The sequence below is a fragment of the Carcharodon carcharias genome, chromosome 3 (genome assembly GCF_017639515.1).
Source record: "Carcharodon carcharias isolate sCarCar2 chromosome 3, sCarCar2.pri, whole genome shotgun sequence".
In the NCBI taxonomy this organism is placed as follows: Eukaryota; Metazoa; Chordata; class Chondrichthyes; order Lamniformes; family Lamnidae; genus Carcharodon; species Carcharodon carcharias.
The window spans coordinates 232,506,243-232,530,179 of NC_054469.1; the positions used below are offsets into that span (position 1 = coordinate 232,506,243).

Here is a 23,937-nt window from a genome sequence, read left to right on the forward strand (position 1 = left end):
TGCGCCTATTGTCACGTTGCCAGGAAGATGCACAGGAGTTTAAGACATGCCCGCACAGAGCAGACCGCACATGGCAAAGGAAGGACAGAGATGTGTCTTCTGGAAAAAGATTGAAGTACGAAGTTGGTTTTGAGCTGAAAGTTGTAATATTTGCTAACTGTGCTGTACTGAGGGAATTCGATATTAGTGAAAAACGCGTGCAAGAATGGAAGGAGAAGGAATCAGTCCTGAAGAAGATGCCCAAGACCAAATGCGCCATAAGAACAGGGACCAGCTACTGACCTGAACCTGAGAAGCATATTGGAATGGATCCTGAAAAATTGTCAGAATGGTTGCATCATCGCCACCAGAAATACAATGCATGTATCCACTCTAAATGGACCAGATCAAACCCTCTACCCAGCAAATATTTCAGAGCAACATCTAGTTGGTGTAGCCACTTTTTGGAATGAAATTGTCTAGTGTTGCAGCAGAAGACCAACATTGATCAAAGATTACCAAAAGACCTCAGTAGCAAAATTACTGGTTTCCAACAATCATTAGACACTGGCAAAAACACACGTACCCGTTATGTCACATCAGCAACATGGATGGAACATCCACGAATACTCAGTAGCCAAACTGTGGAGTAGAAAGGTTCAGAAACATATCTAATAAAAACCACAGGAGATGAAGTCAGGAGTCACGGTGGTATTAGCCTGCATGGCCGATGAATTGAAATTAAAGCCTCTGGTAATTTTCAAACGTAAAATCATGCTGAACATCAAGTTCCCTGCAGGATATATTTTGCATGTACATGACAATGGTCGGAGGAAAGTTGTAGATTCATAATGTGTAGAATAGGCGCCCCAGTGGCTTACGCAAAGAATGCAGCTGATCAGTATGAAACATGTTCAGATCCCATTAACCTATGAGATCAAGAGGCAGTTACACCAGGGGGGAGTCTGACGTCCATAGTTCAACTTTTGGATGTGTTCAAGGCATTCAAGATCATCTTCATGCCAAATAGATTAAGTGGATGGTTGTTGGAGAAAAAACCTTCACAAACAGTGGAAATATGTGTGCTGCCCACTTGATATTTTGTGTGGTTTCATCATCAAATCGTGGGATGTTATTAATGCATAAACTGTCATCAAATCATTTAAAAAATGCAGAATATCCAATTCAGTGGATGGAGAAGAAGATGATTTGTTGTGGAGGGATGATTCTGAAACTGAAAGCACCAAATCTGATCCAGAGTGGGATCCTTACAATGATGCCATTGACAAAGTAACTCGGGATAGATTTAATTAACACTTTGCGTTGGATGCTAAAGACAATGAATTTGATGGTTTTTAAAATGTTTTGATGTCGTTAAAGGTATACTTGTAGAATTAATTCATTCCATAAAATGTGTCATATTGATTTATTTGAATTACTGGTGTTGTTTTTTTCCCCCACATTTTATTCTTGGCGTGTGTCATCCCCTATTTTTGGAAGGATTTTTTGAGGCTTCAAAACGATCGACTTATATGCCACAATCTGCAATACTAAGAGTTGCATCCAATGCCTTTTTACCTTTTGAACAGACATTTTTAAGGAGGTTGAAGAAAAGGCCTTTCCCTTTTGTTATCATCTAGTGTAAATGCAGCATATTTACTCAGTCTGTAATGGGTGTGGCTTTCATGATTTGGCTTCCAGGTGCAGGTGAATGAGGAAATACAGTCAGTGGTTACCAAAGCGAATGAAAACTGCCAATCCAGGAAGTTCACAAAACTGAATGAAAATGATTTTTGTATAAACTCCTGGGTGGAACTGAAACCCACAACCTTTTGACTCACTGTCACTGGTTCAAAATCCTGGAACTCCCTTCCTACCTTGGGGGTATCTGTATCACATGGACTGCAGCAGTTCAAAAAAGTGGCTCACCATTACCTTTTCAAGGGCATTTAGGGATGGGTGACAAATGCTGGCCTTGTCAGCGATGCCAACATCCCAAGAAAGAATTTTTAAAGAAAGAGTGCAACCAACTTGAGCCACAGCTGATACTCCAATGCACTTTGGAACTTTCCTGCTAAAAGAATATAGCTTCTCTTTGACTTTGAGAATCGCTTTTAAACAACACACAAAAATACATAATTGACCTGGGATCTATTTAAGAACAATTTGTTGCTAATTAACCCAGAGGAACTCAGTATGCGTGCCTTGTAGCCTTAAAGGCACCCACGCCATGGTTACATTTAAAAGCAGTAATATTGGGAAGAAAATGCAGTGTTTAGGGTAACAAATTTGCAATAAATAGAGCTAAAGGTGTGAATGATCTTGCTCCCAGTTTCATTGGCTTTCTGTTGTGTTTTTCAGATTTTGCCATGTTGCTTGCAACTTCATTTAGCATATGTTGGCATCTAACTTCTTTCAAACATTTTTAACTCCTTTTTATATAATGTCTTTTTCATGAATAAAGTTGCTGAAGTGAATCAGAGTGCCAAGGTCACAGATCCTCACAAAGTGCCGGAACAGACGTCTGAGTATCCCTCATCCAGACTAAGAAACATGCAGAATAGTGCTGTGACTCCACTAGACATCAAGCGGTTCCAGAGTAAAGCCTTCCAGTTGGTCTTATCTCAGCAACATAAAACTGACACAACAGGAACAGGGGCAGGAGTAGGAGTACCCATTCAACAGAAAGAAGCCAAATTGCTACTTGATACACCTTCAAAATTCTTGTGCAAGGACAAGCTCTTCAAGCCATCATTTGATGTTCAGGTACTAGCATATTCTCTCTTACAGGACAGATTTAAAAATATTTGCAGGTAAACGGGTTTGAATACAAGGACAGTTATTAGTTTAGTAATGAGCACAGTTAGGGAGGGATAACAGATTATGTTATGGGTGTCATTGTTTCAAATTTGGATCCTTCATCACAATGAGATGACATTACTCATGAACAACGTTTAAAGGAACAGAACAAAGGGAAGAGGGAAAAACACGTGCACAGATGAAAGAAATTGTAAAGCAAATGCTTAATTGGAGAACTGGAGCTGATTAAATGGCAGAACTGATATTGGAATAAGACATTAGAATGCATATTGTGTAAAATAAAGGACCTACAGAGTAGGTAGATAGCTTAAAGGGGTGGGAGTTGGGCAAGTAGGTAGGTCTGTCTGTCTTCTATCCATCCTTGTTCCAAGGGTTGGCCGCACTATGAACAATCTTTCTCCACTGATTCCTATTCTCCGCTACCCTCACTGCCTGACCCATAGAGTGACCAGTCCGCCATGGATCTTCCTTGTGCATGTTTTCTAGGTGTTTTGCCTTGCATTACCTTTTTATCTGTCCACTTGGCAGTCCATGACACACGTAATATCCGTCTGAGTCCTTTCATTTCAAATGCTCTTATTCGAGCTTCGCCACTCTTCTTGGTCCAGCTTTCACAGCCATACGTTGTCACCAGCCACACAAGGCTTTCAGAAGATGAATTTTTGGTGTAATTGAGATGATGTGGCTAATCCATATGGGATCACAGCGCCATGACCCGTGTTAAGTCAAGCCCGAATTTCTTCTGTGATAAGTGACCCAAGATAGCGGAAGGTATCAACCTGTTCAAGCTGAAATCCGTTAATCAGAATCTTGCAGGTCTTTCCACCATCCCCATCACCTTTGTCTTGTCGGTATTGACCAGGAGACTGTATTTCAGTTGACTTGATCAAGGCAATCCTCCAACTCCTGTAGATCCTCCTGAGTTAGCGAGCAGCATAATGTCATCAACATATCAAAGATTTGAAACTCGTCACCCACCAATTGGTATCCCACCTTTGTATCCATCAAGTGTCTGTCTCATAACCATTTCTGCTAGGATGCTGAGTAAATATGGTGAGATGACACACCCCTGTCTAACACCCTTTTTGACTCTGAACCATTCTGAGGGTGCTGGCAACTCTGACCCTAGCTCATTGCTTATGATAAAGCTTGGCTAGTAGGTCAATTAAATGTGGTGGGATCCCATGTCTAACATTGTCAATCAGAGTTTCTCATGTGAGACCAAATCGAATGCCTTCTCAAAATCACGTGTCTGGTAGATTGGGAAGCATGAAAATCTGGCACTCCACTACTGCAATTACATGGGTAGCCTGGCCATTATTTTGACCTTTTTAAAAGCTTCAATCCTGATAAAGCTTCCATATGAGACATTAATTATTCAATTCTCTCCACTGATCTTGCCTAACCTGTTGTTTGTTTCCAACATTTTCTGTTTCAGGTTTCCAGCATCTGTAATGTTTTGTTTTTTATACATTAGCTTATTACTAAAATTTTATGATGTGCACATAGTTGAACTATTTTTAATGCACTGAGCCCTCGACAGCATCTTGTTGAGTTCCTCTCCTTTCTAACTATCAATGACTCACCATGCTATCCTTTGCCTTTTCCTCCCAATCTTGCCTATTCTACTGCTTAAGGTTTTGTTAATAAATAAATTTCCACAAACAACAATGAGATAAATGGCCAGATAATCTGTTTTAGTGGTGTTGCTTGAGAGGGGAACATTAGCCAGGACACCTGGAGAGCTCCCAACTCCATATTAATAGAATAACATGCTACAATCATAAGTACCACTGAAAAAATTAATAACCGCAATTGGTTTCAATAAGTGAAAATGGCAGTCCCAAGCTATATTCTCTAATTAAATGTTTCATAATAATACATAGAATGTAGAATTCATTCTTAGTCATTAACATTTTGTCTCTAAACCTGAATGAATTGTAATGTAATGTTACAGTGGGCACTGACTACTGGCAGAAAACTGGATGGGAACAAATTTGAGTTTAATATTTAATATTGGACAACTCAAAGGTTTACTAATCCCCGAATGCTTATAAAAAAAAATTAAGTTTTGCTCTTGCATTTGATGTCACCTGAAACTTTTTGATGGCGTTATTATTCTATTGTACTCATTCCTAGGTATCTGTCCTAAGCTGATGTTTTTTAGTCATGTTCTTTTCTCTATAGGATGCATTGGCAGTTCTGGAAACTCCAAAGAATCCAGATCAACGTAGCAGAAAGCTGAGTACCCCATTATCAGAAGTCATTGGCCGAAATCTAAAAGTAGCTCTAGCTAATAGTACACGGAATATGGCGGTGCCATCAACAGCCAGTCCACAGCTCCATGTGCCTAAACCAGCAACGGTAAAATAGAAGTGATATTTAATTTTTAGATAAAAGCGATAGTTGAAAAAGTCACTTTCGTATTTCTAATTGTAATACTGTAAATTTGTATTTTGGCATTTTTTCCCCTGTTCTCTCCATTTGTGTCCTACAACTACTGATTTAAGCCCAAGATACCAATGTCACCCTGAGTTACTTTGAGTATTGGGTTGTCAATATTGTAGCTCTACCGTGCTAGTTCAGACATTACTTCCGCTTTGTATGTTAATTAAAGTAGATCATGTTTACTTACTCTGACAAATAATCTTCAAATTGCAGAATGTTACAATGCAAAAATTTGACCCACTGAATCTCTGCTGGTGTTATACTCCATTGAGCCATCTAGTCGAATCCCACTCACTGCTTGCTTTCCATATCCTTGAATAGTCCTCTTTTTCAAACAATGTTTTTTATGATGATTTGTATTCAATATTGTATTTGTAAAGTATAGCCATTTATTTTGGGATTACAAACAAATTAACTGATTTCCCATGTGCATGAAACTTTTTGGGGCAGCAGCAAGCTAGGAAACTTGAAATGACTAATTTGTTTTGTATTTTTATTTATTGATGCTGAAATGTCACAAATCTGTATCAAATATATGGAATTTGAATGTTTGTTTTAACCTAATGAATTTTCTTCAGATTGGAGGACTTTTTCTCATGTTTCATAATTCCCTCCTGTAAACCTACCCAACACTAAAGGAAATACATTTACTGCATCTTTATATAGTTTATTTTCTTAACCTTTGACAGGTCGAAACTAAAGTCCTGGCAGATGTAGTAATTTGTGTGAGTAAAAAACTTGGCAAGAAGCAGGGGGATTTGAATGCAATTGCAGCCTCCCTTGGAGCAGATTACAGGTATTGATTTACAGCTGCTAAACAGCTATTTCTCAATATAGATTTTTCCTACATCAGTCGACTTAAAATGAGCTTTACACTACAACTTACACTTTGCATTTGTGTTTTTAGGTGGAGTTATGATGAAACGGTAACCCATTTCATCTATCAGGGTCGGCAAAATGACAGCAATCGGGAATACAAGTCTGTCAAAGAAAAAGGCATTCACATTGTCTCTGAATACTGGCTATTTGCAGTAAGAAAAATATTTCCCCTTTGTAGCTCTCAGTCTGGGCCTAGTACAACGTTTTTTTGGAGACATACAACTCTAGGCTTCCAAACTTCTATGCATTTTAGTTATTGGATGCTAAAGGAATTAGGAATATGGGGATAGTACGGAAAGGTGGAATTGAAATAGATCAGTAATGATTGTATTGAGTGGGTGAAGCAGGTTCAAAGGGCCAAATAGCCTACTCCTCCCATTTCTTATGTTAACTAGTGATCACATTATTGATCTTCCAGACATATATACATTCTTTCTTTCATTTTTGTTTCACTGCAATTTTATGCAAGCCAGACATTGCATGTGTAAAGTGCAATCAGTGGTAGCCTCACTATCATGTTAATAGAGGCAGTACTTGCTTCTTGCTGGTAGAAAGATCAACTATATTTCTAGAATTATAAAATTTTACTGCCCCTTAGCCCCATTCCTCTGCTTGTTCCCCACATTCTTTTAATTTTTTCTTCTCTTTTAAAAGCTTTGTGGATTTGGCTTCTACCATTGTTTCTGATGAGAGAAATCCATGCCCTAACAACCTTAAATGTGTCAAGAAAATTGTATTGGTACTGCTGAAAAATGCAACATGCTATCTAAGATTTTCATCTTGCACTCATCAGATTAGCTCGCGAGAAATTACCAAACTGTAGCAGGGGAACAACAGTTTATACTGCATGACAAAAGAGTGCTGATTGGTTGACAAGTAGACTCTGATTGGTGGAGGCATTGCCATGGAGAATGCAGCATGGAGCAGTTATCTGCCCAGCTTTGTTCAAATTCAAACCAGGCAGGTTATTATGAACATACGAAATAGGAGGAGAAGTAGGCCATTTGGCTCCTCGGGCCTCCTCCACCATTCATGAAGATCATGGCTGATCTGTTTGTGTTTTGAATTCCACATTCCTATCTACCTCCGATAACCTTTGATTCCCTTGCCTAACGAGAACCTGCGTACAACCACCTTAAAACATTCAATGACCCTGCTTCTACTGCCTTCTGAGGCAGAGTTCCAAAGTCACATGACCCTCTGAGAGAAAAACATTCTCCTCGTCTCTGTCCTAAAAGGGCGACCTCTAATTTTAAAACAGTGTTCTCTACTCCTAGACTCACCCACAAGAGGAAATATCCTTTCCATGTCCACCTTATCAAGAGCATTCAGGATCTTATATACTTCAATTAAGTCACCCCTCACTCTTCTAAACTCCAGTGGAAACGAGCCCGGTCAGTCTTTCCTCATAAGACAACCCATTCATTCCAGGTGTCAATCTAATAAACCTCCTCTGAACCGCCTCCCAATGCATTTACATCCTTCCTTAAATAAGGACACTAAAACTGCACATAGTATTTAAAACATGGTCTCACCAATTCCCTGTATGACTGAAGCATAACATCATTACTTTTATGTTCAATTCCTCTTGTAATAAAGGATAACGCTACTTTATCCTCAATTATTTGCTGTACCTGCATACTAACTTGTGACTCATGCACTAGAACACCTAGATCCCTCTGCACCTTGGAATTCTGTAGTCGTTCTCCATTTAAGTAATACTCTGTTCTTTTAATTCTTCCTGTCAAAGTGAACAGCTTCACATATTGCCAAATTATGCTCCATCTGTCAGATTTTTGCCCACTCACTCAACTTATTTATATCTGTCTCTCTTATGTCCTCTTCACAACATACTTTCCTGCCTATCTTTGTACCATCTGCAAATTTAGCTATCATGCCTTCACTCCCCTCATTTAAGTCATTGATATAAATTGTAAAAAGTTGAGGTCCCAGCACAGGCCCCTGTAGGACTCACCACATCCTCCCAATCAGAAAAAGATCCATTTATGCCAACTAGCCAGTCTTCCATCCAAGCAAATATGTTACCCCTACACCATAAACTTTTATTTTCCGTAGTAACCTTTGATGTAGCACCTTGTTAAATGCCTTCTGGAAATTCAAATACAATATGTCTACAGGCTTCCCTTTATCCACAGTACATGTTATTCCTTCAAAGAACTTCAGTAAATTGGTTAAACATGATTTCCCTTTCACAAAACCATGTTGACTCTTCCTGATTGCCTTGAGTTTTTTACTTAGTTCTGTTGAAGGGTCATACGGACTCGAAACGTTAACTGTGTTCCTCTCCGCAGATGCTGCCAGACATGCTGAGTTTTTCTAGGTATTTTTAGTTTTGTTTTGGCCTATAGTTTTCTGTTTTCTGCACCTCCCCCCCCCCCATTCCCTTCTTGAATAGAGGGCTTATATTTGCTACTTTCTGGTCTGATGGAACCTTTCCATAATCTAACAAATTGGAAAATTAACACCAATGCATCTACTACCTCATTGGCCACCTCTTTTAAGACCCTAAAATGAAATCCATCAGGACCTGGAGACTTGTCAGCCTGTAGCTCCAACAGTTTGCTCAGTACTGCTTCCCTAGTGATTGTAATATCATCAAGTTCCTCTCTCCCTTCCACCTCCTGATTTGCAGCTATTACTGGAATGTTTTTGTATCTTCTATAGTGAAGACAGAAGCAAAATATTTATTAATTTCATCCGCCATCCTTATTATCTACTTTTAACTGCCCATTCTCACTGTCTAGAGGACCGACACTTGCTTTACTTACTGTTTTCCTTTCTAAAATACCTGTAGAAACTCTTGCTATCCATTCTTACATTTCTAGCTAGCTTTCTCTCGTACTCCTAATTTCTTTCTCCTGATTTAACGTTTTGCTCGTTCTCTGCTGTTCTTTATATTCTGACCAATCATCTGACCTGCCATTCATCTTTGTGTAGTTATATGCTTTTTACTTAAGTTTGATGCTTTCCTTAACTTATTTAGGTGACCATAGATGGTGGGTCCTCACCTTAGAATTTTCTTTGTAGTAAGGATGTACTAATATACTTATTCTGAATATTTTGAAATCTCCCCTTAAATGTTTGCAGCTGTTTCTCTGTTGATCTATCCTCTAGCCTAGTATCCCAGTTCACTTCAGTTAGCTCAGCTTTCATGACCACAACATTGCCCTTATTTAAGTTTAAAATACTATTCTTAGACCCACACTCCCTTTCAAAGTGGATGTAAAATTCACTCATATTGGTTGCCGCTACCTAGGGGTGTCTTCACTCAGATCATTAGACAATACTAAGTCTAATGTAACCTGCTCCTGGTTGGTTCCAGAACGTGCTGCTCTAAGAAACCATCTTGAAAGCATTCTATAAACTCCTCATCCAGGCTGCTACTGCCAATCTGATTTTTTCCAGTTTATATGTAGGTTAAAGTCACGCATGATTATCGGCATCCCTTTATCACAAGCACCCAATATTTCTTTTTGTACACTTTGTCCTAGGTTGTGGTTACTATTAGGGCACTTATAGATCATTCCCACTAGTGACTTATTTTCTATACTATTCCTCATCTCCACCCAAACTGATTCTATAACCTTATCTCCTGAACCAAGGTCATCTCTAACTATTGCACCAATGCCGTCCTTGATTAACAGTGCTACCCCTCCACCTTTACCTAGATTCCTATTCTTCTTAAATGTCATATACCCCTCAGTATTCAAGATCCAATCCTTGCCATCCCGCAGTCACATCTCCATAATGGCTATCAGACCATATTTATTTATCTCAATGTGCGCTGTCAATTCATTTACTTTGTTATGAGCGCTGCGTGCATTCAGATACAGAACCTTCAGTTTTGTCTTTTTGTTATCTTTGTAACATCTAATCTTGACTGTTAGTGTATTCTTAGGTTTTATATCTCTGTCCAGTCCTGCCATTCTCAGACCCTCATTTCCCATTTAACTGTTTTGCTCTTCTGCCTTGACTCTACTCCTTGATTTGCTATATCTACCCAAGCTTGATTCCCCCTAGCCCCCTTTGTTTAATTTAAAGCTCTTTCTACTTCCCTCTGATTGGTCAAGGCATTGCCCAGGGGAATGAACCAGGGAATGACTGTTCCCTAAGCTTTTGTTTAGATGAAAAAGGTGCAAAGTGTGCACATCTTCCTTCTGTCTGCAAAGGACAGTGCCCCGTGTGTGAATGTGTGTGGCTTCTAGCATGCGTAAGTGAGCGATTCTGCAAGCCTGACTGAATCTTAAATTGATTTTCAGTGTAATTCTTAGCACGGTTAGGATTGTTAAGCAGATATTGTCCAATTATGGAATCGCTTCTAACGTTGGACACTACGTTTTTGAGTTTCGCAAGCACGGAGTGGTTGGGTATGGTTAGGACTTTGACTGTTGCGAACAGCTGAAGGAACATGCTGTTTGATACGATCTGCCAGTTATTGAGATGTAAGGCCTACATACCTAGCATCACATTGCCACTGAAATTCATGTTCTACTTGTGTGATAAGCAGAACGTTTTTTTTTTTGGCTTGATGGCAGCATCCCTTCTAGGGTAATTTGAGATAGACTCAGCACTTTTTAGGGCCAAAAGTGACAGCCTTAGCCCATTCATGAGGTTGCGCGATATGCAATGAGTGATGATCTGATCAGGGTAGCCATTATCCCACAGGACGGCTTTGGTGCACCCTGATTATGATCTTGCATTTATGCTCTCAAGTTACCAGCTTCCCAACTAGTGGATATAGTTTGCATTTGAATTATCTTTTTAGTTTGAGCAAATTTGGTTTTCATCCACAAAGACAATTGATGCTCTTGTTTAATCTTGGGCTGTAAACTATTACTAATGTACTTTGCTTATGCAATTGTTTGTTTTTCTGAATGAAAATTATATTATAAATGTTGCTATTAGACATGAGTAAAACCCGTAATGTTAGCTTGGCTTAGTTCTTGGTTGTAAACTGTACTGTGAGAACTAGAAAACTCGGGACAGATTTATGGTGCACGTTATCAACTTGGAATTATAAATCTGGGGATAGTGGTTAAACGTTGGCTAATTAACAATTTGCTCATATTAATATTGCTCCCTATAGGAAATTATATCCTTGATTTGTTCTTTAGAAGCTTTCAGACATTTTGTGATTACAATTTTAACTAATCCTATAACCCAGGAACAGGCCATATGGCCGATCTGGTCCCTGTTGGTCTTTATACTCCACACAAGCCCCCTTCCAAACCTCTTCATCTCACTCCCCATTGTAGTTTTTATACTTGATGAATAATTTGTCAATTAGATCACTAAATGTGGAACTCTTTAATATAGTGTGCTGATGAACAAAAAAAGGTGCCTGAATCCCTCTACCCTCACACGTATAATCCAAATATGAGCCTGGATATCAGTGCGGTTCAAGATACCAGAGTGTCCACTCGCATGTGCCCTTCCGAAGCAAGACACAGAGATGATCAGGTATTGAAAGAATGTAGAATTTCTGTGTGTCGCTGCTACAGACAAGCATTGATTTATTCCATTCCACAATGAGAACAATGATTTCAGCTGTAAATATCCAGGAATTATTTCAATTTCTGCTCTGAAGAAGAGCCATAGGACTCAATGTTAACTTCCCAGCATTTTCTGTTTTATTTCAGATTTCCAGCATCCACAGTATTTTGCTTTTGTTTTAATGTTTACTGCAATTTGATTTAATTTTTTTTTTCCCCTGGGAAATGTTGTGAATTTTTTTTTGCTTTATGTTATGTTGTTTATTTATTGTTTAGGTGTATCTACCTTTCTGGACTCATTGCCCCAATAAATACAACCTTTATCCTGACTTCCAAAGATTTATATTGTATCACAAATACCAGATCAATCTATCCTTGAACTACTATATTAAAACATGATGTATGTCAGTTGCTTTAGTCCAGGATTTGAACACACTTGCTCTAAGCTGACACTTAAAACAAACAGGCTTTCGTTTATTTGCATACTCTTGACTTTTTACAATCTGTTTTATTTTTAAAAATGTAATAATAAATTAAATGTGATTTTATTTATGGCTGCTTTACAATGCAAACAAATGATTGCTCTCACTTTTGACAGACTTATGCTGTGGCTGAAGAACTGGAGAGTGAAAATGATGAACAGCTGAAAGGTGAAAAAACTCTCCAGGAGGAACAAAATGAAGGCTGTGCAGGTAAATACAAATCAGTTGATTATCATCCAGCAAATTCATTCACTTCATGATTTGTTCTTTCTTTCTTGCAATCATTTAGAGGTGAAACAATATTTTTCAATATTTAGGGTTTTGTCATTGTGACCTTGAAAATAGTAGAGTCATTAATAGAAGATCTAGTCCTAACATATTTGTATATCTTTTTTATTTGAACAGAGGAGCTAAACCATGTAATTTAAACTGGCTAACATGAACTAAAATAGGGTACAGAAATGCATCAAGCTTTTATGTGCTATGACTGTAAATAGTACTTCAAAGCTGGGGTTAAAGTGATTCTGGGCAGTTATTTTTATGACATTGTGCACCGGGATTTGCCAGTTTCTAAATGGATTTGCTGAATGACTCACAGGGCTGGATTTTACAAGGGGGTGGAGGGTGCTCAGCTCCTCCACCTGGATAGAAAATCGGCCGGCAGCTGATGCACCTGCCACAACACGCACAGGTGGACCGAACTAGGTGGTGGTAGGATTTCACCCTTAATGGGGGGAAGTCCCGTCTCGAGAGCTGCGGGCCAGTTTGCTTGGCTAGCAATGCCGGAGCTCAGTAGTGGGCGCTGCAGGCACTGTAAGTAGACCTAGTGAGAAGAGAACGTAGCTTGGGCCTTTTTGGGCAGGCAGGGATCAGGCAGCCTAGGGAAAGGGCAGTTGGGGGTGGGGGTGGTGGTGCTACTTTTGAAGGCCAGGCAGGAGGCAATGAAGGGAGGGTAAAATTTTGGGCGGTGGTTCCCCCAGTGCACACAGGACGTACACCCCCTTGGGCCTTTTTAAACACGTATTTAAAAACAGCCTGCCCACTCCCATCTGCCTGCCCACGCCAACCGTATTATGACATGGGCAGTGTATTATCTGAGTCAATTAACTTGTTAATAAGCTGGACTGTTAACAAAAACAAAAACAGAATTACCTGGAAAAACTCAGCAGGTCTGGCAGCATCGGCGGAGAAGAAAAGAGTTGACGTTTCGAGTCCTCATGACCCTTCGACAGAACTTGAGTTCGAGTCCAAGAAAGAGTTGAAATATAAGCTGGTTTAAGGTGTGTGTGTGGGGGGCGGAGAGAGAGAGAGAGAGGTGGAGGGGGGGGTGTGGTTGTAGGGACAAACAAGCAGTGATAGAAGCAGATCATCAAAAGATGTCAACAACAATAGTACAAAAGAACACATAGGTGTTAAAGTTAAAGTTGGTGATATTATCTAAACGAATGTGCTAATTAAGAATGGATGGTAGGGCACTCAAGGTATAGCTCTAGTGGGGGTGGGGAGAGCATAAAAGATTTAAAAAAAAAACTACTCCTCAACCCCCTCCTATGGCACCACCCCATGCCCACGCAAAAGATGCAACACCTGCCCCTTCACTTCCTCTCTCCTCACCGTCCAAGGACCCAAACACTCCTTTCAAGTGAAGCAGCATTTCACTTGCATTTCCCCCAACTTAGTCTACTGCATTCGTTGCTCCCAATGTGGTCTCCTCTACATTGGAGAGACCAAACGTAAACTGGGCGACCGCTTTGCAGAACACCTGCGGTCTGTCCGCAAGAATGACCCAAACCTCCCTGTCGCTTGCCATTTTAACACTCCACCCTGCTCTCTTGCCCACATGTCTGTCCTTGGCTTGCTGCATCGTTCCAGTGAAGCCCAACGCAAACTGGAGGAACAACACCTCATCTTCCGACTAGGGACTTTACAGCCTTCCGGACTGAATATTGAATTCAAAAACTTTAGGTCGTGAGCTCCCTCCCCCATCCCCACCCCATTTCTGTTTCCCCCTTCCTTTTTTTTTCCAATAAATTATAAAGATTTTCCTTTTCCCACCTATTTCCATTATTTTTAAAAAAAAAAAATTTTTTTATAAAAATTTTTTTTTTTTTTTAAATCTTTTATGCTCTCCCCACCCCCACTAGAGCTAAACCTTGAGTGCCCTACCATCCATTCTTAATTAGCACATTCGTTTAGATAATATCACCAACTTTAACTTTAACACCTATGTGTTCTTTTGTACTATTGTTGTTGACATCTTTTGATGATCTGCTTCTATCACTGCTTGTTTGTCCCTACAACCACACCCCCACTCCACTTCTCTCTCTCTCTCTCCGCCCCCCACACACACACCTTAAACCAGCTTATATTTCAACTCTTTCTTGGACTCGAACTCAAGTTCTGTCGAAGGGTCATGAGGACTCGAAACGTCAACTCTTTTCTTCTCCGCCGATGCTGCCAGACCTGCTGAGTTTTTCCAGGTAATTCTGTTTTTGTTTTTGTTTTGGATTTCCAGCATCCGCAGTTTTTTTGTTTTTATGGACTGTTAACAACATGGACTGCAGTGGTCCAAGAAGGCAGTTCACCACTGCCTTCTTGAGGTCAGTTAGAGCTGGACAATAAATGCTGGCCTAGCCAGTGACGCCCACAATCCGTGAAAGAATAAAAGCTCAACTGATCTTTAATCATTTATTTAAAACCGTGTAATGGAGGCCAGCTCGGGGCCACCAGGAAGGTGGTGGGCTTGCCACCCGTTTGTATTCTACGTGCACTCCTCCCCCAACCCTGCCAAAAACACGCCTGGTGGAAGGGAGGGTGGGGGTTGTAAAATTCAGCCCACAGAGTCTACATCATTAGCATTTTTTGAGAAATTTTACCCTGATATTTTTTGGATATTGTCTGACAGACCAAATTCATCAGCTGGAAATGGCATTGTGGAGGTTTACGGCTTTGAAGGCCACTTCGCCCATCATATCTGCATCATCTTTTTGCTGGAGCAATTCAAAACTAATCTCTCCCTGTGGCCTTGTGTTTTCCTCTGTCTCAAGTATTTTCCTTTACTGCTTTCCCTTTACTTAAAAAAAAAATGCAGTGGTCTTTGCCTCAACTAGGTATTGTTTACCACAATTGTGGTAATCAATGATAATGTCATTACTGGAACTAGCTTTCAATTCCAGATTTTATTAATTGAATTTTAAATTTGACTGGCTGCCATGGTGGCATTTGAGCCCATGTCTCCAGAGCATTAGCCTGGATTACTAGTCCAGAGTGACATTACCACTATGCCACCATCTCCCCTATGTCATTTAAATGCACCACCTTATAACCACTGATATGAGACATGTGACTACATCAAACTACCTTTTTTGAATGATATTCTGAATTTTTATTACTGTTTTGAATATTGAATCCCACGCACCTGTCCAATTTTCCACATAATCTGTAAATCTGATTGCTTCATCTGTGAAGCCCATTATATACAACACAGACGACATTTGGCAGAACTGGAAAGAGATGGTGGAATACCAAGGATTCTGTGGAATCACAATGCTGGGGATTTCTCTGGCAGCAAGAGCATTCCATGCTCCGAGAATCTGGCTGAATTGTTGTGGTATTTCTCCACCACCAATTTCTCGAGGGCAATTAGGGCGGGGCAACAAATGAAAGAATAAGGAAACAAATCCTGCAGTGTGATTGGCAGCATGGAAGGAGTTGGAAATTCTGACCTCTCATTGCAAATATTAACTTACATTTGGACTCTGGAGTGCATAAACCTGTTTTATAGATATCAGGAGATGCAAATAAAAGATTTAGGCCCAGAATTTGCTGCCAAAATAATGACAAGCTTAATGGCACTCAGCACTTTTAATGTGCAATTCATCCAGTAACTTGTGGTGAGGAAGCGATACCCAGTAAATTGCAAGTTGCCACATGTTCTTAGATGATTTGCAATGTTCCTCCATTAGACTCATAAAAATGGCAGTTTGCTATCAACCTGTCCAAGTTTCGTAAAGTTTTTGTATTGTTCATTACAACATTAAACTCACCAGAGAAAATTAGGGCTCATACTTGACAGTATCTTATTTTTTAATGAGAAGCTTTAATGCCAATGCTGCAATGCCAATCAATCCCTGCATCCCAGAAGGGGAACAGTTGAAACCATGGAATCTCATTCCCACAGGAACTGTTGGAGATTTTTACTTTTTCAATTCCTGTATCTTTCTTATTTTTGATTTGTGTGTCTTTTTGTTCTGTGTCTTAACCCTGTTTTTCTCTCTCTTTCTCTCTTTTTCACCCCCCCCCCGCCTTTTCTGTATTTGACTTAACTTTAATTCACCCACTCTAATTCTTGCTCCTTCTCCATTGTTCCTCTGCTCCTTTCTCAATCCTTAACCCTTATTGATTGAGGGGATATAATATCGGTCCTATCATTCACTATGGTCCTAGATGCCCTGTTATTAACTAGCATTTCCAGCAACATACAGGACAAATAAACATAAATGTTTGATATTTGGGGGCAGACACAAAACCTAAAACATGTTGATAGGCAAATGTGTTAACACCTCTCTGTTGGTAACCTGGGCTTATCCTTGTACTCTGATATGTTATAGTGCTTTTGAAAATAAAACTCTTTCTCTACAGAATTCTTCAGAGTTGTTTTGTTTTACATATTCAATCCTTTATGAAGATTTGACAGAAACTTCTGAAATGAGAGAGAATTTTCAGCGTCAGTTACAGGAAATAATGTCTGCTACAAGATTGGAGAGGTCAGCAGGGCACCGTGGAGGCATTTCAAGAGGAGCGCTGGAATACTCCCCGTCATCAGCTGATGGCACTGTTCGTTCAGGACGTAGCAGAGCACTGGAATCCCTCAGGTGCTCTAGGGTCTTTTCAACTTTATGGCCATTTTGCTTTTATTGAGATTGTTTAAGTTTTAACAGGATTAGCCTTTTTTGATTGATAAAATTATAATTTAGAACATTTTTAACATAATTTTGCATTGCTGAAAAAAGAGACATGTCTTTTCATATTGTACTCATCAGGGCACCTCACAAGAACACCAATATAAGGTGAAAACAGCAATTTATACTATATGTGAAGAGAGTGCTGATTGGTTGGCAAGTGGCATTGCCATGGAGAATGCACCAGTGATGGTGACTGACAGTTAACTACCAATATTGGAAACTGCTTATATTAATACCCAGGGCCCTGTTCTTTGCAGACAGAAAGAACATGTACACATTATGCCTGTTTCAGCTAAACAAAATAAGTGACAGCCATTTGCTGGCTCGTTTCCTCAGGACAATACCTTGACCAATCAGGGTTAAGCTACCTGGTTTAAATTTCAAATAATGCTTGGCAATTAACTGTCAGTCATCGTCACTGGTGCATGCTCCATGGCAGGGCCGCTTACCAACCAATCAGCGCACTCTTCACATACAGCATAAATTGTTTTTTCCTTAATATTGAAATTCTTGCAAGGTTTCCTGATGAGTACACGACAAAAAGCTTAGACATGTCTCATTTTTCAGCAATACTCAAGTCCTGTACTACTAAAAGACTATAAATAATTTCGTGCAACTTTGGTAACCTTATTGCAGAAAATCAGACCTGCTATTTGGAAAACTAACGTGAGGTGGGATCTTTCTGCACCTGGGTCATATGGTACTTTTTACCGAGCCAGAGAGAATTAATTTTCATCTGTTCTCTTTCATATGTATTTTTAAACATGATTGAAATCCAGTTTACAAATTGTTCCTGTTTGATCAGGCTGTTTCCTTGCATTTGCAGCTCAGCTGGATTATTGACTTCTAGTTTTTAATTTCTTGACTGAGAAAGAACTCACTGCATTATTAACACGAAGGATTCAGTGCTTGTGTTTTGCAAAGATGAGAATTCATTATTCATTATAAAAGCATTAATAGGGATAGAGTGTATTGTGTAGAAATTTTTCTGCAGATTTCAGAAAGATTAATTTAGAAAATTCAGTAGCAACTTTTAAAAAATATATAGTACTTGGATGAAAAATATTCTTAATTCATTTTGTAAGTGAAATCCACAGGTCATTTTGAATATCAGTATCTCGAGTATAGCCAAAAATGTAGTTATAAAAGAACAAATGTGCCATCTTGCATTTGTATCTCCAACTTGAATTTATAAAGATTCTGTTTTTAGGCGCTCACATTCAACGACTACGGACATCAATACAGAGCCATCACAGAATGAGCAGATTATTTGGGATGATCCAACAGCAAGGGAAGAGCGAGCCAAGTTGGCCAACAACCTGCAGTGGCCAGGCAGCCCCTCTCAGTACTCTGAACAGTTTCAGAAAAATACAGAGCAAGTGGAGGAAAGAAATGCAAAACACAAAGACTCTTTAACTGATTCAGAAATCGCTGCAATAGGTATGTTAAATTAATCCCAAGTGTGCTTTGATCTTTTTTGTGCTGCAACATTTAACACCTTTTCCCAGAGGTAGGTTTCTATGTGAAGTTTAATGTTTTTTTGAAATTAATTTATTATCCATGCTCATGGTAGTAAATAGCTTTTGTATTCCATTATTTAGACATTCCATTGAATAGAAACTCCTTGGAACTATTTGATTTCATAAGACTTTTTCAACCAGTTTTTATTTTTAAGTGGATAGAAGTAAAATACTGCAGATACTGGAAATCTGAGATAAAAACATAAAATGCTGGAAATACACAGGTCAGACAGCATCTGTGAAGAGGGACAAACAGAAAATGATGACTCTTCTGATGAAAGATCTCACACCTGAAATGTTAACCCTGTTTTTGAGGCACTTTTGCTCCATTCCTACCCCGATTGACATGCACCCTGGCCACAGTCCATCACCTCCCGAGACAGATGGATGCCTAACTAACCCCGAGCTCACTCTGTAATGTGTCCGCTTCTTCGCTGCTTGGATTTTTTCCCTTTTGAAAAGAGCTAATGCAGTTTCAGAACAGGCCCATCTTTACAGTGGGGGTTGAGGGAGGGTCGGCACATGGTCAGAATTGGTCACTTATTTTTAATATAATTTGTAAAACTTGAACTGTATTCAAAGACTGCAATGCTATATGTACAAAAAGTAAACTAACGCTAAAAAAGTTGTGATTGTGTGTAACGTGCATTTGCAATGTTGTGTGCAACAACCTCTAATAATTTTACTTCTGTAACAGAAATTCCACATTGTCTTGCTGTAACAAATGGTGACGTTCCAGTGAAAGATGACCACCTCACCCCGACACCTCAGGCTCCCAGTATAGCATTTCCACTGGCAAAACCTCCTGTGGCACCACAGCCTAAAGAACAGGTCTGGAAAACATATGGGATTTATTGTAATAGTCTAGGAAAACGTATGTATGTGTTATGTTGAGGAGAGGGAGAGAGATGTGCCAGGGCTCGGGTGACTAGCGGGGAAACCCAAGAGAATTGGGCTGAAGTTCATGTAACTCATCTGACCCCAAGAATGTTACTGCATCCCAATACTTTTGAATCTAAACTCAACTTTTAGTTGGTTTTAATTTTAACATTTGTTGAAGTTCCTCTTTCATTTATCCTTGATGTAGCATTTGTTCCAATAGATTTAAGGTATCTTTAGAAGCTCTTTCCTATACCATTTCACAGGACTTACTTGCAAACAGTAACTCTTTTTTGGTTTTGTTGTGGCGAAAGGTTTGTCAAGGCTCTTTGCATTTTAATTTGGTATTTCTGTTCATCTTGTTTGCTTTTTAACCTTTAATCTCCAAAAGGATATCTTCGAATTCATGTTCAGTCACCCACCTTTCTGCTTCACCCAAAGAAGGTTTAACTTGAATAAATATGCCTTACTACTGTGGCACTTGACACCTACCATACTTTTGAACAATGGTTTTCCTCCATGTGCATTTCCTCTGCCCTTTAAAATTCTGTGATAGCTGATCGGGTGTTGGAGACATGTGAGTGAGGTTGACCAACACGTTCTGTGAACTGTGTTTTCTGCTCCTTGCTCTTCTCTGTGCTCTGCAAAGTTGAACAACAGCAGGGTCACCACATCTTGAAATCACAAGCTGAGCCATAGGCAGTCCTAAGCCATGAGACTTATGACATCTCAAAGATTTGGAAATCCCGTGAACAATGAATAACAATGTATGTCTTATGTATTTCTGTTTAAATTATTTAAGTAACTGAATCTGGTGATGTTTTGCTTATAACTTGCAGGTTTCTGTTGGTGAGAATAATGCTAAAGAAACCCACATTCAGCGCAGATTCCAGTTATCCTCACTGAACCCTCAGGAGCGGATTGATTACTGCCATCTTATTGAGGAGTTAGGTGCGGTATTTTTCATGTAATTTGTGGTGTTATATCCATTTTCAAAAGAGCAGAGAAGGTTAAAGGAAGAGTTAATAGAGATATTCAAAATTATGAAAGATTTAGTAGAGCAACTAGGGAGAAACTGGCAGTGAGATCAGTAACCAGAGGGCACAGATTTCAGAAGTCACCTTTTTGTTGCCTTTTGGCAACAAAAGAACCTTGTTTGGTGATGGGGTGGGGGAGGTTGGATGAGGATTTTTTTGTTTTTGAAACACAGCAAGTTATCCTGATGGTGGAAGTATGTTCAACAGTAACTTCCAAAAGATAATTGCATATATACTTGAAAAGGAAAAAATTTACTGGGCCACAGTGTAACAGTAGGGAACTGGGTTTAACTGGAGCTGGCACAGCTATGATGAGTTGAACAGCCTTCTGTGCTGTAAGAATCAATGACTCTACGAATTGAACACAGTAAAGTAGCATTAAGCAGAGAACTCAAATCAAGTTTGTCAGACATAATTTGCCTTTGACAATCTGTACCAGCTATCATTTATTAACCCATATTCTTCCAAGCGACAATTAATCTTGTCAGGATGATAGTTTCCAGAAGTTTACCAACCACCAGTGATAGCTGACTGACCAGGTTTACCCCTCTCCCCATTTTTAAATGGGGCTTTAACAGTTACAACCCTCCAGTCCTCTGGCACCACTCCCATATCCAAGGAGGATTAAGAGATTGTGGCCTGAGCCTTCACTATTTCCATTCTTATATTCCTCAGCAAACTAGGATGCATCTAGTTGAATCGGGTTACTTCTCTGCTTTGAACAATTCCAACACTTTAGGTACTACCTCTTTATCTATGTTTATCCTATCCAGATTCTCTACTTGCCACTTTTTTACCGTATCATTGTCAGCATCCTCTTTTTTGTGAAGGTAGATAAAAGGTATTCACCTCCAGTTCTCACCTAATCATATCCCTATACTTCTCCAGCACTGCTCCACATTTGAACATTTTGTTTTGGTATCCCTTCTTTCTATCTCTCCATCAAAATCCTCAATCCTCATTGAATCATTATTAACTGACTACTTAATCCCCCTCTTGTCTGAGCTCCTGGCTATCCAACTTCTCCCTCTTGGCTGATTCTTTGACAATATCCTTCTCTCGTCTCCCTCTTTGCTTTCTGGTGCTGTCCCTAACTGTTTCAAAACTTCAATTATCAACCTCCTTAAAAAGCCCACTCTTGATTTTCTCTCTCAGCCATTTTACCTCTAACTGACCCTTTCACTCGTAGATTTTCAAATGAATCATCACTACTCATTTGCAGCTTTCACACTTCTATTGAAATCCCTATAATCTAGTTTCTGACCTGTTATAAGCCAGATTCTGTTTTGGTTTCTTTTCCATTCTTCCCTTTGATCTCTCTGCTGCCTTCAGCATTGATGGGTATTCCATCCTTCTCCTGTTTACCTGCACCAAAGTTCCACTTCTGTCTGTCCCAGTTAGGCACCAGATGGGAATTTCTAATCCCATGCTTGTACATTACAACATGCAACCCTGCCTCTAATCAACTGCCATTGACTCCAAAATTTTATAGTTACCTGACCACCTTCAAGTCTTGAATTAGTTAAAATCCTGTTCATGTCTATAAAACTGGAGCCATCATTTTCATTCTGCCAGCACCAAGCTCTAGCTTGGCATCCTGTTTAACCCTGAGCTGCATTTTCCCATCTCAATTATTGATTGTTTCCATCCTTTCTCTGTCTCGTAGCTGCCAAGACACTAATCCAGCTCCTTATCACGTTGTGGATTGAATTCTCAAATGGTTGCCTCACTTGCCTTCCTGCTTCCGCAAACCAACTAATCCAACATTACGTGAACTCTTTACTGTCTTACATATCCGTTCTTTCCCAAGCTCCTCTGGTTCCCTGTTCCACAATAAATTGACCTCACCTTCTTATTCCTCCCCAGCGTTCCTCCTCCTTATTCCTCCCCAGCGTTCCTCCTCCTTATTCCTCCCCAGCGTTCCTGAATCCTATCCCAACAGGTTCTCCTGCTATATGAGCCAACCCTCCTCCTCCACTCCTCAGACTACTTGCTGCTACTCCACCAGAGAAGGATGGCCATTCAGTTATTGCAACCTTGCTCTTCAGAGCTTGCTTCCAGAACCACTGTGCTTGGCAACCTAATTCCCTGCCACCAAATGCCTCCTAAAGAATCTTGTTCTTTTTCTTCTGATTGATATCCATCTCCACTATGAGGAGCACTGTAAAGTTATTGACTAAAGCTGGAGTACCTCTCCAGTATGGTAATTCTTCCCATTTTGACAATGAGTGTTAGTAGACCTTTTGATCTTGGAAGACATCTCAACTGAGATAATTCCTGTATACGTACGAACACTTTCTAACATGGGACACTGAATATTGACCAGGCACAGGTGGCAGGACCACTGAAGTCAGTTGTGGTTTCTCTCCTGAGACCAGTTAATTCAGTATGGACTAGGGATGGAAACTGGGATCCTGCTGCTATGATTTGGTACCATTCCGATTGCTGTGATAAATAATGAAGTGTGGTATCTATGCATTAGATCATTGACAGAGGCAACAAAATACTATGTGTCATTAAATAAAGGCTACAAGGTCCAGTGGCTACAATCCTAATGTAATCTTTGGAATCATGCCTCTGTGATCTTTATTCTTTCATGGGATGTGGACATTGCTGACAAGGCCAGCACTTGTTGCCCAGCCCTAATTGCTTTTGAAGTGAGTGGCTTGCTAGGCCATTTAAGGGGGCGCTTAAAAGTCAACCACATTGCTGTGGGTCTGAGTCATATGTAGGCCAGACCAGGTAAGAATGGCAGATTTCCTTCCCTACAGGACATTAGCGAACCAGATGGGTTTTTACAACGATCGACAATGTTTTCATGGTCACCATTACTGAGACTAGCTTTTCAATTCCAGATTTATCAATTGAATTCAAATTCCACCAGCTGCCATGATGGGATTTAAATCCTTGCTCTAGAAATCAAGAAGCCCAGAACTTTAGTCTCGGCTTCTGGATTTCTAGTCCAGTGACATTACCACTATGCCACCGCATCCCCTAGCGGAGTTTGTAGGGTCAGCATGAGGGCAATTTGTTTACATGATATCAGTGGACATGTGCCACTACAGATACCTCTATGCTACCAACATGCAGCCAGAAAATCCAATGCCTGGCTACCAGGGGTTGGGTAGATTGCCCAACCAGTGCCCAGATCTCTCTCTATTTCCCTTTGGCCCCTGTGTAAAAGGGCCACTGCAATGAATATTTTTTAAAGCACATAATTTTGAAGATTTGCATTGTTGTCTGCCCCACTCTCCTTAGTTTCCACTCATCAGGAAGCCTCATACACTCTGTATATTGACTACTTGCCCTTTGCAACCCTGGTTTAGACAAGGAAGCAGGAGCTCGTAGTTTAGAGAGGGGCCACCTCTTGATGCCATTGGCTTTATAAGGTATGGGCAAATGTTCCATCCCTCAAT

At 39.9% G+C, this 23,937-nt stretch overlaps 1 protein-coding gene across 4 annotated transcripts in view; it reads left to right on the forward strand.

Moving 5' to 3' along the window:
- topbp1 (DNA topoisomerase II binding protein 1) overlaps positions 1-23,937 on the forward strand; it is a 72,173-nt gene that overhangs the window by 30,974 nt on the left and 17,262 nt on the right. For all 4 annotated transcript variants that reach the window (XM_041184550.1, XM_041184549.1, XM_041184547.1 and 1 more), the window contains exons 14-23: positions 2,444-2,745; positions 4,987-5,163; positions 5,937-6,043; positions 6,155-6,278; positions 11,464-11,607; positions 12,238-12,331; positions 16,809-16,995; positions 18,296-18,525; positions 19,303-19,436; positions 20,324-20,435. In XM_041184550.1, the coding sequence (XP_041040484.1) occupies positions 2,444-2,745; positions 4,987-5,163; positions 5,937-6,043; positions 6,155-6,278; positions 11,464-11,607; positions 12,238-12,331; positions 16,809-16,995; positions 18,296-18,525; positions 19,303-19,436; positions 20,324-20,435 (1,611 nt within the window). The remainder of the gene's footprint in view (positions 1-2,443; positions 2,746-4,986; positions 5,164-5,936; positions 6,044-6,154; positions 6,279-11,463; positions 11,608-12,237; positions 12,332-16,808; positions 16,996-18,295; positions 18,526-19,302; positions 19,437-20,323; positions 20,436-23,937) is intronic.